General features: G+C 33.2%; 1 protein-coding gene across 2 annotated transcripts in view; it reads left to right on the top strand.

Annotated features, from left to right (window-relative positions):
* The window catches only part of LOC110462516, a 35,370-nt gene that overhangs the window by 8,105 nt on the left and 13,541 nt on the right, over positions 1–13,724 (top strand). Inside the window, exons 5-11 of one of the 2 annotated variants that reach the window (XM_021516496.1) lie at positions 1,068–1,135; positions 4,124–4,353; positions 4,604–4,720; positions 5,459–5,713; positions 6,470–6,535; positions 6,749–7,087; positions 7,327–7,653. In XM_021516496.1, coding sequence (XP_021372171.1) covers positions 1,068–1,135; positions 4,124–4,353; positions 4,604–4,720; positions 5,459–5,713; positions 6,470–6,535; positions 6,749–7,087; positions 7,327–7,653 — 1,402 coding nt within the window. Of the gene's footprint in view, positions 1–1,067; positions 1,136–4,123; positions 4,354–4,603; positions 4,721–5,458; positions 5,714–6,466; positions 6,536–6,748; positions 7,088–7,326; positions 7,654–13,724 lie in introns of both variants that reach the window. The other variant, XM_021516495.1, reaches the window with a different exon arrangement.

Below are 13,724 nucleotides of genomic sequence, written 5' to 3'. Positions count from 1 at the left end.
TTTTACTACTAACGTCAAAAATAACTATAAAATACGGTTGATTTACAAACAACTACGGTGTTTAGTTTTTATTAATGTCCATAATAGCTAATGTTGATATGAAAAACAATGGTTTGTTTTGTCTGTTTCACGTATATCCCGACATAATGATAAAAGCTGTTGAAATATTGAATCGTTGTACTGAGTCGGTGTTTTTTTCAATGCTGTGTGACATAAATTTAGATTACAATAACCATGACAACGTCTGAAGTCACTATGATGCGTTACATCGTAAATTGTGACTGCAGACTGACAAACTTGTAACTCTGGTTAGAGATATACAGGTCGATAAAGAATATTGGCTAGTTTTATGGTCGTCATCCTGATCTAAGTGGGGAATATTCTATTTCCTTGTTTTTTTTATAACACTCATTAGTATATCAATTGTTTTTCTTGTCACTACCTCGGTTCTCAAAATGAGGAAAAGACTTCAGTTTGATCTCGATTTACCTGTCGACTGTCTCCGATGAAGCAAACGACGCTTGCTATTTTTGTACATTTCAAGGGTCCCCATGTTAATCGTTCTGTCATATTTTGCCTCGTTTTATCGATATTGAGGTCAAAGTTGATATTATATACATTGTATACGGCACATTTGATCAGACTTATGCTATTTTCCTGTGTATAGATGTTGCCTAAGAGTCCATATATTTTAAACACCACAAATAGAAATAGAATATCGGTATTCATTGTTTTAGTAAATTTTCATACTTATAGGCAATATTTTGTTGCCTGAAAGAATCAAAAGAGGTGTTTCACACAGATATAAATTATGAATGACCAAACTGAACAGACGGTTGTGTTACTACCTTTATAAAGTTTGAACAAATGATATCGTAAACATTAAATAATAATAAAGTCAAATAGGTCTGTCTGGAAGACACATAATGCGGGCGTAACCCCAAATCCAAAATCATTGCATCATCTTTAGGATTATGTATGTAAAAAAAATATTTTTGCAGGAACAAATGATAATAAGTAAATATTATGTCATTACCATGTATTTATTTCAATTGTCGTTATTTCAGATGGATGGAATGTTTCTATTTAGCGAATATTCAGGAAATTACTACGGGTGTAAAGTTAAGATGTTAAGGTATGTATAAATGATAAATTGAGATTTGGAAATGTTTATATAAAATGCAAAATCAATGGACTTTATTTTTCACTTTACACTAGAGTATAAGAAAGTTTCTTTATTTCGAAAATATGTACAATGTATTAGACAATGCAAGGGCAGAATGCAGAGATGTTTTAGAGAAACCACAGAATATAATCAAAGAACATTTAGCAGGTCGTATGCAATCTATGATTAATACATATATAACTATTGTTTGGTGTCTTTAAATATAATGGTATAAAGAACACATTTTTTTACACCTTCTTCACCACAAAAATATATCCTCATAAATACATCCGACATATCACCGAGGAATTCAAAGTAAGAAAGTCCCTCAGACCTACTCCTATCCTCGATTCAAGCTGAACCACAGACAGGAACACATGTCTTTTCATGACAGCACGTATCTATGATATCATCTTACCATGTAATACAAGGGACAAATACACATTATGTCGCATTTTTCAGCAAAAAGGGTATATAGCTTAAACTTATTTTTGTCACTCAAAATCAAGGCGAAACAAACAAAAACAGAAACTAAAAGAAATGGTGTTGTTATTATTTTTATTTATGTATGTTATGTCCTCTTTTAGGGGGAAAGCATAGTGATGTCGGTTTGGCTAGATGATTATTAAATATCTAGATATATGCATCGCTAAAGCTAATTTAGATATCGTAATGGTAATAGGTACAATGTGCATTCCCTTCAAAGATTTCAGTATGGTTGTTTTGCCTGTTTGTCATTCCTACAAATCAATACCTTGTCACTTCGTTTGTTCATGGATTTGCATCAATATTTTTAATTGGATTCCTTCACCACTGAGTCCGATGTAATTGAAATTTAAGAGTCCATTTCAAATTTGTCAAAAAATAACTTTTCTACTATACGCTGTTATCGCCAATGAAATGCTATAAGTGACCATATGGTAAAGTCATCGTTCTAATTTAACTGTGATTTAGGTGAACCCGTTTTGTCACTTTGTTTAGCGTGACGAGAGTCCAGACTTATGATACTTTCCTGTGTATAGTTGTTGCCTAAGAGTCCATATGTTTTAAACACCACAAATAGAAATATAATATCGGTATTCATTGTTTTAGTAAATTTTCATACTTATAGGCAATATTTTGTTTCAAAATATTAAGAGTCCATTTCAAATTTGTCAAAAATTAACTTTTCTAGTAAACGCTGTTATCGCTAATGAAAAACTATAAGTGACCGTATGGTATAGTCATCGCTCTTATTTAAATGTGATTTAGGTGAACCCGTCTTGTCACTTTGTTTAGCGTGACGAGACTCGTATTACGCACTAAACTGTTAATACATACGGAAAAGTATAAAAAAAAACTATTACCAAAGGTTGCTGTTGTCTATATATACATGCATCCTTATTTTACTGATATGAATATGTCAAGTATTCAACAAAGCACGTGTTGTGTCAATTAACCTACTTGATCCTTTATGCATATCGTCTAAGATTGAAGTTGCAGTTTAAATGTCAAAAAATGCATAATAAATTGTATTGCATAGCAATCTTGTAATTGATATCTGACTTGCATTGATCTCAAGAAAAAACAAATAGTTATCAAAATATGTTGCAAAATTAATAAATAGCATGCATTCATATAGATCAATCATTTTATATAAATCAACATGTTGATATAGTCTTCTTTATCATATGGTAAACCGCATGCTTATAAATGTGTCACGATCGTCTTTCTTCAATTTCAATTTGAAGTAAATCGTCTTTCTTAACGATATATATGTCAATATCAAGTTTGATAATGTATCCATTATGCTGATTTCAATATCATTTTATACCGCTTGACATGCGCTTTTACTTTAAACATGTTGATATGCTTTATAATCCAACAGAAACCAATACAGTATCATAAACTCCGCATTAAATCAACAATTATTGTCAAAATTTTCGATAATAGCCAAAAACATGAATAATCGTAATAAGAAAACATGTTAAATGTCATTAATGCAATTGAAACTGTTTTTGTTAGCCAATCAAATGTATTAACGGTATGCATAAGTTGTAGACGTAAACATAAGTTTTCCTAAAAAAAGTGTACAAAACAACTTGAGTCTCTACATGTAACTGGATTGGAGGAGTCAAACAGAATAGTCTTGTAACATATTTTTTGAAATGTATGTTCATTCAGTTTTGACTCGAGTGAATGGTATACAGCTTGAGTACAAGTAAACCATGAACATGTTAGTATATCAAGGTCTTGTATATCACAAATATAATTATTAGGTATGAAGCTAACAAAGTTATTCATATCCGGGTTTTCCTATGTCCTGACGTTGTCCTTTGTCCCCAGTGATTTAATGTCTTATTCAAAATGTCATCGTGATCTCACATCCCCTACTTTATGCTATATATATCATAACATATTCACTCTCATGTTAAATATAACACATTTCTTAAACCCCGGAAGCATGCATCCTGAAAATGAATTAATCTGTATTCATATTATGTCGAATAATCTGCAGCTAATATTAACTTTACGTTCAAAATAACCTTTTTTTCTGCTATTGATTTCGCTCTTCTCGAAAAGGTATTTGAATTCCAAACGTTCATACGCACAAACATTGATTTAACACGAAAGAATACATCATAGTTGAAAATGTCACATTACAATACGGAACCAAACCAAATTGATGCAAATTACAGAAATAATTGTGTCGGGAGGTTTCGAGCATATCAGCTTAAATGGGTTTTTTTTTTAAAAAACCCGTTAATCTAGAGCATAAGATGCAATACAAAAAATTAAAACTATTACGATCAAATTTTATAATATCAATCTTCTTTGTATGAAGTTGAAAATATCATATCATGACTGCAGACAATCTTTATTTTAAATAAGATGATGCATGATATGGATAGACAAATTCCTTAAATAATGGGCCTTTATCAGATGACAGAGTTTATAACTAAACATTTTATTTTGTAGATCAGGAAGTATTCGTGTACTAGAAGAGCTAATTTTCAGAGAAACACATGAACTTAGGAAACCGACTTCCATACAAGACCTTATTAAGATGTCCTCGCCGTCTTTTGATTGGAAAGGGGTCAGGGTAATAAATGTAGGTGATTTTGTCGTGGACTATGAAAGTATTAAAGTACAGGTGGATCTACAGAAGTTCCCAGAACTACCCACGAAACCTCTGTTGAGTGTAGCCAGTAAGTGATTTTTTTTTCAATTGTGTACGTCTGAAATTCTGCACCAGCTCCATATTACAATCAACTCTATATTCAAACAAATGTGATTATACAATATTTTCCTTTTTGATGACATGTATTATACCTTCTTATAGCCAAAAAATAGTAAATTTATCACTGTTACAAAAAATCTTTTACTGCTTATGTCTTAAATGTTATCTTTGCTGTAATTGAGACTGGAAAACAAAACAAAATGTATTATGATTTGTAGACGTGTTCAGTGGTGTTTCCCCGTCAACAACACCTATTTCTTTGTCCACTAAGCGGATCCTTGAAAGGCCCAAACTATGGAAGTGGGGTAAATCAACAGTCGCCACCACTACTAGTCGTACGTATCAATAACATTACAATGTACACTATCCTGCTTTACTAGCTACCACTTGTGAGGTAATTTCTTTTCTGAGGAAGGCAAACTGCGATACAAATATTTGATAGTGATCTATTGCGGACGATATTTTGTCAATAGAAACGACGACGGTCAAAATGAAGCGGACTGAGAAAAACAATCAAGAAAAGGGTTAAAGTCTTGGTTACCAGTATCTTTAACGAGTACGCTAGCTAGAGTTTCTAGCAATATATATATAGTCAACCCAAACAGGTTTTTTTATCTCTGTAAATTGAGTCATATGACAAAAGATTCCTATGTGTGCCCTATATTGAATGTTTTTTTCCCTACATACTGTTAATCTTTTAAATTAATAAGGTTGTAAATGTTTGCGTTGGCAGTAAATCACGAATTAGCATGTTTTATAAAGGTTTAATCATATATATTTTTACTGTAATTGTTAATTCTGCTATATGCAAATTCATTGCGAGATTATAAGAGAAGTCATCACTAAATAATTAAATGATTTTAATTATTACTGACTATGAACACAAATCATGCATATAGGTAATTAACGTATGTAGCAAATCTAATCTACAATATGCATATTGTGTGATTAACCGATTATATTAGTGATCACATATCAACTACAAATACAACATTTTATTTACCTTTATCAAATCCAAATTACACTGAATTGATACGTTTGTATAATTGAATCCATTGTCTTTTAATCAAAAGGCAAGTCTGCTGCTAAGCCTACTACCATGACATCTGCAGTTGTACCAGATCACAGAGACAATCCAACAACAAAAGCACAGAACCCGTCTGGAGTTAAAACTACTAAGCAAGACAAATTCGACGAAACGACTTACTCTACCACAACAACAACAAAACCGTCATCTGCTACATCATCAGAGTCACCTACTACGTCACAATACCCAGTCATCGCAGAAATGATGACGTCATCTAAAGATAGGCATGACACAACAACAGGTAGCACCCCAAATAACGATTCACCTAAATATTACATTGTAGCAAGACTGTTACAATGAAACTTAACGACATTACAATGTTAAGTTTTATTTGGTGAAAATTTAATAATTATCACCACTTAAATTGAAAAAGTAGACACTTGGCAGGGGATTTATACAAAAAAATCGATTATAAATTTCTTAACACATTCAAGGAAAAGAAAACATGCATTCGAAAATTAGATTTAGCATAATAATGATAATACTAATAAACTTTATTTATTGAGGATAAAATACATGTTTAGCCAAAGGCTTATCTTCCACATGGTCCTCAGGCAAGTTCTAGCATATATTAAATACATTGAATATCTTTACAACTGCGTCCAGGATTAAATTTATCGCAGCCTGCAACAGCCGAAAAGAACAGTAACATTTTAAAAATGGATTTTCAAAATTGAACGTATGGAACGGCATACTTGAATGAATGAGACATAAAATTGTTTTTGAAGAACGCATTACACATTACTCTGCATTGAAATGAAAAATAACTTACTGTATATAAAAATTTTTATTGAGGATGTTATTTGTCAATTTCCATCAGTGTTATTATGTAGGTATACCGAATTGTTAATAATATTACACGACATGCACTGCTACAGAAAATCTATTTAAATTTAAAATATATGACCATTTGACGAGTATGTGCGAGTTCTAGCATATATGATAACATAAGAGATCACTGCATCAAGTCAATGCCTTTATTCTACTATTTTAGTAGCAACGCAATTCGAAGAAGAAGGTTTTTCCACAACTGTGCACGTGCCACCTACTAGTGGAAGTCCATGTAAGTTTCATGTATCTCATTAAGTAAAAACATCACATTTTTGATAATATTGATATGATAACAGCAGCTATATCTATTTAACTGTCAATTTTGTTTCACAAAATCCAGTCCAGTCTGGGACAAAAGGAAAATACAATTTATTTAATGAATTTTCATTTGTGCACATGCACAATCGAACGGATAAAGCATTACGCATTTATTACGCCATTTCAGCTATTAGCATGTCCAATGTCGGGTCACCAGTTCCTGGAGGATCTGTGGTTGTCCAGTGTGTGCATCATAACCTTGCGAAATGGACTCACCTCACTGTTACGCATGACCGGAAAGGGGCAGGAACTACTAAAGTACTGAACGTCTCCTCGGACGGTAGTCCAGATCCTCCGGACGAAAAGTATACAGACAGACTGATCGTTCAGCTCAAACTAAGCGAAACCTCTGCCAGCGTTTCCCTTAATTTTACTAAAATTGATTGTACCGACGAGGGGTCATACGTCTGCAATGTCTATAGCCAGGAGAGGAATCTGACCGAAAGAGGATATCTATACATAAGAGGTGGGTGTAATTTTAGGCTTTGGTTTGAAACTTTAACAGTGAAAATAAATCTTTCGTGGCATTACATTGTCGGTAAAGTAACCTAGTCTTTGATATATCTATTGGTCTGAATAATTGTATTCGCCTGATAATACCCTACCTTATCATTTTTGTGAAGGTTTAATGTAAACGGACTTGTCCCTCGATGAGGTTTGTTCTACTCTAGTTTCTGGAGATGAGCCATATTTTCTTTCTTTTAGCCTCACCTACTACACCGGAAGTGACAATGCCTTTAGAAATAGTGGACCAACGCGAAATTAAGGAACCAATCAGATGTACAGCCAATGTTGGATACCCCGTCGGGACACTCAAGTGGTTTGTTAAACCCCGAGGTCACACTAAATTTATTCCTCTCGACGTGTCAAACATAAAATATTCTGGAGAATGTGACAATATTGCAACAAGTGTGTTCAAACTGATACCTGCGATGGAAGGGAACGGAACAGTGCTGAAGTGTGCCGTTGTCAATCCGTATTTCCCTCTGGCGAAAAAACTATCGACTACAACGATTTGGAAAGTTATTCCTGGTAACTATATTTTCTATCTTTATATTCCTTTGTTTTATGTTTGTTATTATATCAATATGTTATAAATATTTTTTTAACTCTCGGTTCTTTTATTCTATTTTAGAAATATCCCTCCCCATTTCCATTGTGATTTCAAGTATTTCGTACATCAAAACTGATGAGTATTCGTACGCTACATTTAGTCGAACAATTTTGATGTAAGAGTAGAAAAGTTCATACTAATATAAAACCTCTAAAAAATAAACACCATGCATAATTAATTACTATTTTCTGTTTTGACATAGGTATATAGGTAGTTTTCCGCTCCGTCAACTTTGGCGGTCATGTATTTCATTATCATCGTTGGTATAGGCAAAACATAAATAGTTTTTAACATACCGCTGTCGAATGCATTCACATAGTTAGTTTCTAACATTAATAATAGTCAACATTGTATAATATATGATAGCAATCTGTACTGATAAAGTACAAAACACCCTTACCTAAAGGCACCAAACATTCATGTTTCAAATTATAACATTTCATTGGTAATACCGGAAGCCAAAACATAGTTTACATGAGAATAATCGGTGGTAAGTCCATATTAAAATACAACTTAGACGAGCTTATACATGATATAAAATATTATGTGATAGGTATCTACATTGTATTGTAATTATACAAACTACATATAGTTTCAGATAGCTGAGGTCTTCATTTGAATTTCTATTCATCCTTTATTTCTTATACTTATATTATGACAGGATTTGGCATGTAATATCAGAAGTTATCGTCATATGATTATTTTTTCTTTGTTTTCTTACCAAATACTCTTTTTATTGGTCGAAAAATTCATTTCATTGTGATATGAAAGAAAGAAAAATAAGCCATGTTACCAATGCATACAGTGTGCAAAAAATGTCTGTTCATACCCCGATGCAAATTTAAATAAATCAACCTCAATGCTTAAATAAATGGTTTAGCTAAAACTGTTTCATATATGCTTATGTTATATGTATAGGGAAGAAAGCCGGTTAAATAAACTACATATCATTCAATTAACATATCTTAAATCAGCTTTACATATTTTAGGTCAAAGATAATCACAAACAGATATCTAGAATCTGTAGTCGTAGTGAAGTAGTGTATTAAAATAATGTGCTTCACTGAGGATATGGATATGTAGAAATTCACACGAATTTGACATTTACATAGGACAGTTAGTATTTGTATCGTGTACTTCTGTCAAATAATAACTAACGGTTCAACACATATTATTAGATTTTCCTGAAAATTAAGCGTTTGCAGGTATAGCAGAATATGATGAATTTGTGGCAAGCTATAAGTTTCCACCTTACGGATTTTCAAGGACTTGATACCTATCAAACGTTTCTTATAAACGATATTCGATTTATATTACATTGGCTAAATGTAGTTTTACCGATGTTTTCAATCATTTTAGGATAGTAATAACTTGTTGATAGATATTAGTTATATATTTCGAGAAGGCTGAACAGTTAATAAAATATGATTTACAAAAGAATTAATATAAAGATTGATAAGACTACGTTTTGATAACTACCTTTTCAATCCAGAGTTTTTGTTATCATTCATATGAGTTTATATTACGAAGTTATTGCGTATTTTAAAGAAGTCATTTATACTTTATGATATAAATTGAGTTGAAGGCATCCATAAGAGACATATAAAATATGAATTTGTACTGTTAGCATTGTCTAATAGACATCTATCGGAGGTAATGTATGACGCTTTTAAGACACTATCATTCATTTTATTTCGATGTTTTAACGTTACCGTATGTCGGATTTAAAGATTTGTTCATATATAACGTTGATATCACGTTTGGGAAATTATCCATCAACATCAGACAAAACATTACTTGTTTATAAATGTATCTGGATTACATGTGCTGAGCAGGTCATTTATTTCTACATGGTATAGTGTGTTAGGCATCCAGCTGATGTGAATAATACATCACTGTCAGATTGGTGCGGTTTTCACATTGGACTTTAATTTGTGTTACATAAAACAAAGTAACAAAATGTATTGATGGTTTAGTATTAATATATCGTAAAAGTGAGCATCCAACAGGAAAGTAATGTTACAAATCGGATTAAAGTATATTATTAATATTTATTATATCTAGAGCTGTCATGTGCTACCTGATTAATTATGCCTTATTAAGTAAGACTGTTTAATATACATATGAAGCTATTCCTTATTATATTATTTCATATAATGTTGAATGCTTGGGTTGATAAGACTAATGGGATACAATATAACACAATTTGACAACAACAATTTGGTTACACTTTAAGGTATCTTTATCTATCCAAGTCTTTTTACAAAAAGGATAACTAACGACACCTTTGTGTTGACGCATTCAGCAAGTCGTACACATTTGAGGCCAGAAACACAATTACCGGTAAAATGGTACATACTTTAGAAAAATTGTTGTACACAATACCGGTACTATGTTAAAAAACTGTCATATTGTTCTGTATAATTCAAATTCCATATCTGTATGGTTCCTAAAAAAAATGTGTTAATACTTTCAATATATTAACATTGAATTCGATTAAAAAGTCAGATAGACTTTATTCAAAGTATTGGTGTGCACGTGGCATAAAGCAATTTTATAATAGTGACAATTGTGGCTGTAAAAGGTCATCTTCCATTATGATTAAAACTCCTGACCCCTAGTAACTTGCATTTTTAGCAGGCTCGCTTAGATGGTTCATTGCACGTGCGTTTCTTGTACATTACGCATTATGAATTGATGGTCTCGAAAACAAATACAATCAGGATAATATAGGCGGGATTTAATGGATATATTGACTCCTTCTTATAAAATTTTCTCATCTATTAAGCCGTCAACTCAATTCAGGAACAAAAGTGGATAGAATATCAAGGCACCACTCTTTTCAATCACCCCTGTCGATGCTCTACTTGTTTGAACAGTAATTGAGACTATCTGGATTTCCAACTGTTTAGTCCCTCGCATTATCGGTAGGTCTTAGGTGGACGAAATAGCTGTGAGATGCAGTGTAATATATTTTTTGACATAGTGTGTCTATTGCCAAATTGTAAAGGTACAATCACCAGAGCGTGTATTACATTCCTTTTCATAAATGTATATTTAAACAATTTAACAATCACATTTTGATATCTCAAATACCTTGTATATTTTGAAGCAGTTAATTGGATCTCTAACAGCCTATTTCAAAATATTGTAACTAGAATATCGCAAATACATTGTAAATGTTATAACAGCTTATAAGTCGTCTAGCTATATATTTTGATGAATCGTACGTTTGATATTAAGAATATCTCTTGCTTCGTATATTTTCGAGGTTATTGTATAGGCCCCAGATTGTAATACAGCTCTGCTTGACTGATGGGACATGATTTACATGTTGTGTGTTCCCCAGATCTAATCCATCCTATACATAACAGACACTGTCCTCTTTGTATGTGTGCTTGAACAGAATCTCACGTTTGCTTCTAGCTAGACACGCCTCTTAGGTTATCCTTTAGCCGACAACCCAACTCTGATTTATAATTACAGCGAACATCATTAACATATTTATGCCATCTCGTGTTTAATCATTCCAGAATTATTTATTGTTCTCATGCTTTACCTTCGCTGAGTTAACTAGCATGAATTGCGCCTTTGTAGTGAAATTCAAATCAAATTGTTTATGTTTTGTTAAACTAACGAAAATACCAGTACAATGAAATGAAAAGAAAAAACATCATTGAATAGATTTTTGACATACGTGGTTAGATATCTGTCAATATCACTTTGATCTCTTACTGAGGGAGTTTATTCATTTTTCAAATCTTGTGCAATATGTATACAACGAAAGATTAATTCATGTACAAACTCATTGGTTTAACCACACTGTTATGTAGCAATCAAACCATCAATTAATCAAACATTTCTATTGTAATTAATTGCTTCTTCATAGTAAGACGCAAGGAGAATGTTATGTCAGTAGTTTACAAAACAAATTCCCCCTCAAAACCGCATTTCTGTGTAAATGTCTTCTTAAGATCCTGTACTGTTATATGTTTATATCGATTTGCCTATTTTTGAGTTGGGCCTCGTCACAATTTCGTTTGATTTGGTTTATCGCTCGATTCATCCCTTCATTTTTCCTTTCAACATTTCCTTTCTAAATTTGTCTTTGGATATTAATCATAGCAAATTACTTTCTTGTCTTTTCTTCTTCGAGTTCAATGGGATCGTATATAAAACATACATATTAATTATCAAAATGACCTAGACACCCAGAAAAACATAAATCATATCAAAACCTCGTTTCTTGCCTTTCAAGCACTTTTTGCATGTTACCTCCATGTGACAAACATGTGGTTTACCAGGCCGAATCGCACCTTTATAGTTCAAATCAAACGGTTTTTGTTTTGTTTAAGGCAAGGAAAAAAACTCTTGAATTAAAAACACATGATTGAAAAGATTTCTGTCAAACATGGATAAATGTCTGTCAATATTACTTTGATCTCTAACTGCAGCAGTTTATTCATCATTCAAATGTCATGCAATATATATATAAAGAATATCAAATCATTTACATAATAACTTCTATAACACAATTCAAGATCCAACTGTTGACATAAAGCAGTTATCCATCACTTAAATCAAACAGTTCTATTGTAATGATTTATATCTAATACAGACACACGTTATCAGATTGTTGATAGTCAATTTAATTGGATTACCTCAAATCAGAATAGATCAATATCCTATAGTAATATAAATCCTATTTTTATTTTGCAAAAGTTATTTCATGAGGCGATCTATTTTTCTAACCGGTTTACTTATTTTAGTGATTTATATATAAAGAGTTATGCAACGCAATTTATCAGGAACTGTCACACTCACTAATGTCTCATTACACTAAAGTGTACAATATCTGCTAGAGGTCACACTTACCTGAATATCACTAAAGTATACAATAATAACCAGGAGTCTGAAACACTAATCAATGTCTCACTTAAGTGTACAATAGTTGTATGGAGCATGCACACTAACTGATGCCTTACTACATGTATACCTAAGTATAGTATACATGTAGTTACCAGAGGTCTGTTACACTCACCAGTGAACAAAAGTGACCAGGACTATGTGATACTAACATGTATGCTAGAGGTCTGCAAACGTCAACTATGCCATACTAAGACCTCAGCTATGTCACACTAAAGTGTGCAAAAGTTACTAGAGGTATGAAGATCTAAGCTATGTCACACTAAAGTGTGCAATAGTTATTAGAGGTATGAATATCTTAGCTATGTCATACTTAAGTGTGCAATAGTTACTAGAGGTCTGAAGACATCAGCTATGTCACACTAAAGTGTGCAATAGTTACTAGAGGTATGAAGAACTCAGCTATGTCACCCTAAAGTGTGCAATAGTCACTAGAGGTATGAAGACCTCAGCTATGTCACACAAAAGTGTGCAATAGTTACTAGAGGCCTGAAATCTCAACTATGTCATACTAAAGTGTGCAATAGTTACTAGAGGCCTGAAAACATCAACTATGTCATACTAAAGTGTGCAATAATTACTAGAGGTCTGAATAACTACACTATGTCAAACTAAAATGTACAATAGTTACCAGGACTAAGAAACGCTCAGCAATAACGCACTGAAGTGTGCAATGGCTGTCTGGGGCCTGTCACACTCACACTGGGGCCTGTCCCACTCCCACTGTGCCCTGTCACACTCACACTGTGACCTGCCACACTCACACTGGGGCCTGTCAAACTCACACTGGGGCCTGTCACACTCACACCGGGGCCTGTCACACTCACACTGGGGTCTGTCACACTCACACTGGGGCCTGTCACACTCACACTGTGACCTGTCACACTCACACTGTGACCTGTCACACTCACACTGGGGCCTGTCACACTCACACTGGAGCCTGTCACACTCACACTGGGACGTATAACACTCACACTGGGGCCTGTCACACTCACACTGGGGCCTGTCACACTCACACTGGGGCCTGTCACACTCACACTGGGGCCTGTCACACTCACACTGG

The sequence above is a fragment of the Mizuhopecten yessoensis genome, unplaced genomic scaffold (genome assembly GCF_002113885.1).
Source record: "Mizuhopecten yessoensis strain PY_sf001 unplaced genomic scaffold, ASM211388v2 scaffold10797, whole genome shotgun sequence".
NCBI lineage: Eukaryota > Metazoa > Mollusca > Bivalvia > Pectinida > Pectinidae > Mizuhopecten > Mizuhopecten yessoensis.
The sequence above is the reverse complement of the archived record's forward strand: the minus strand, read 5'-3'. Positions and strand labels throughout refer to the sequence as shown.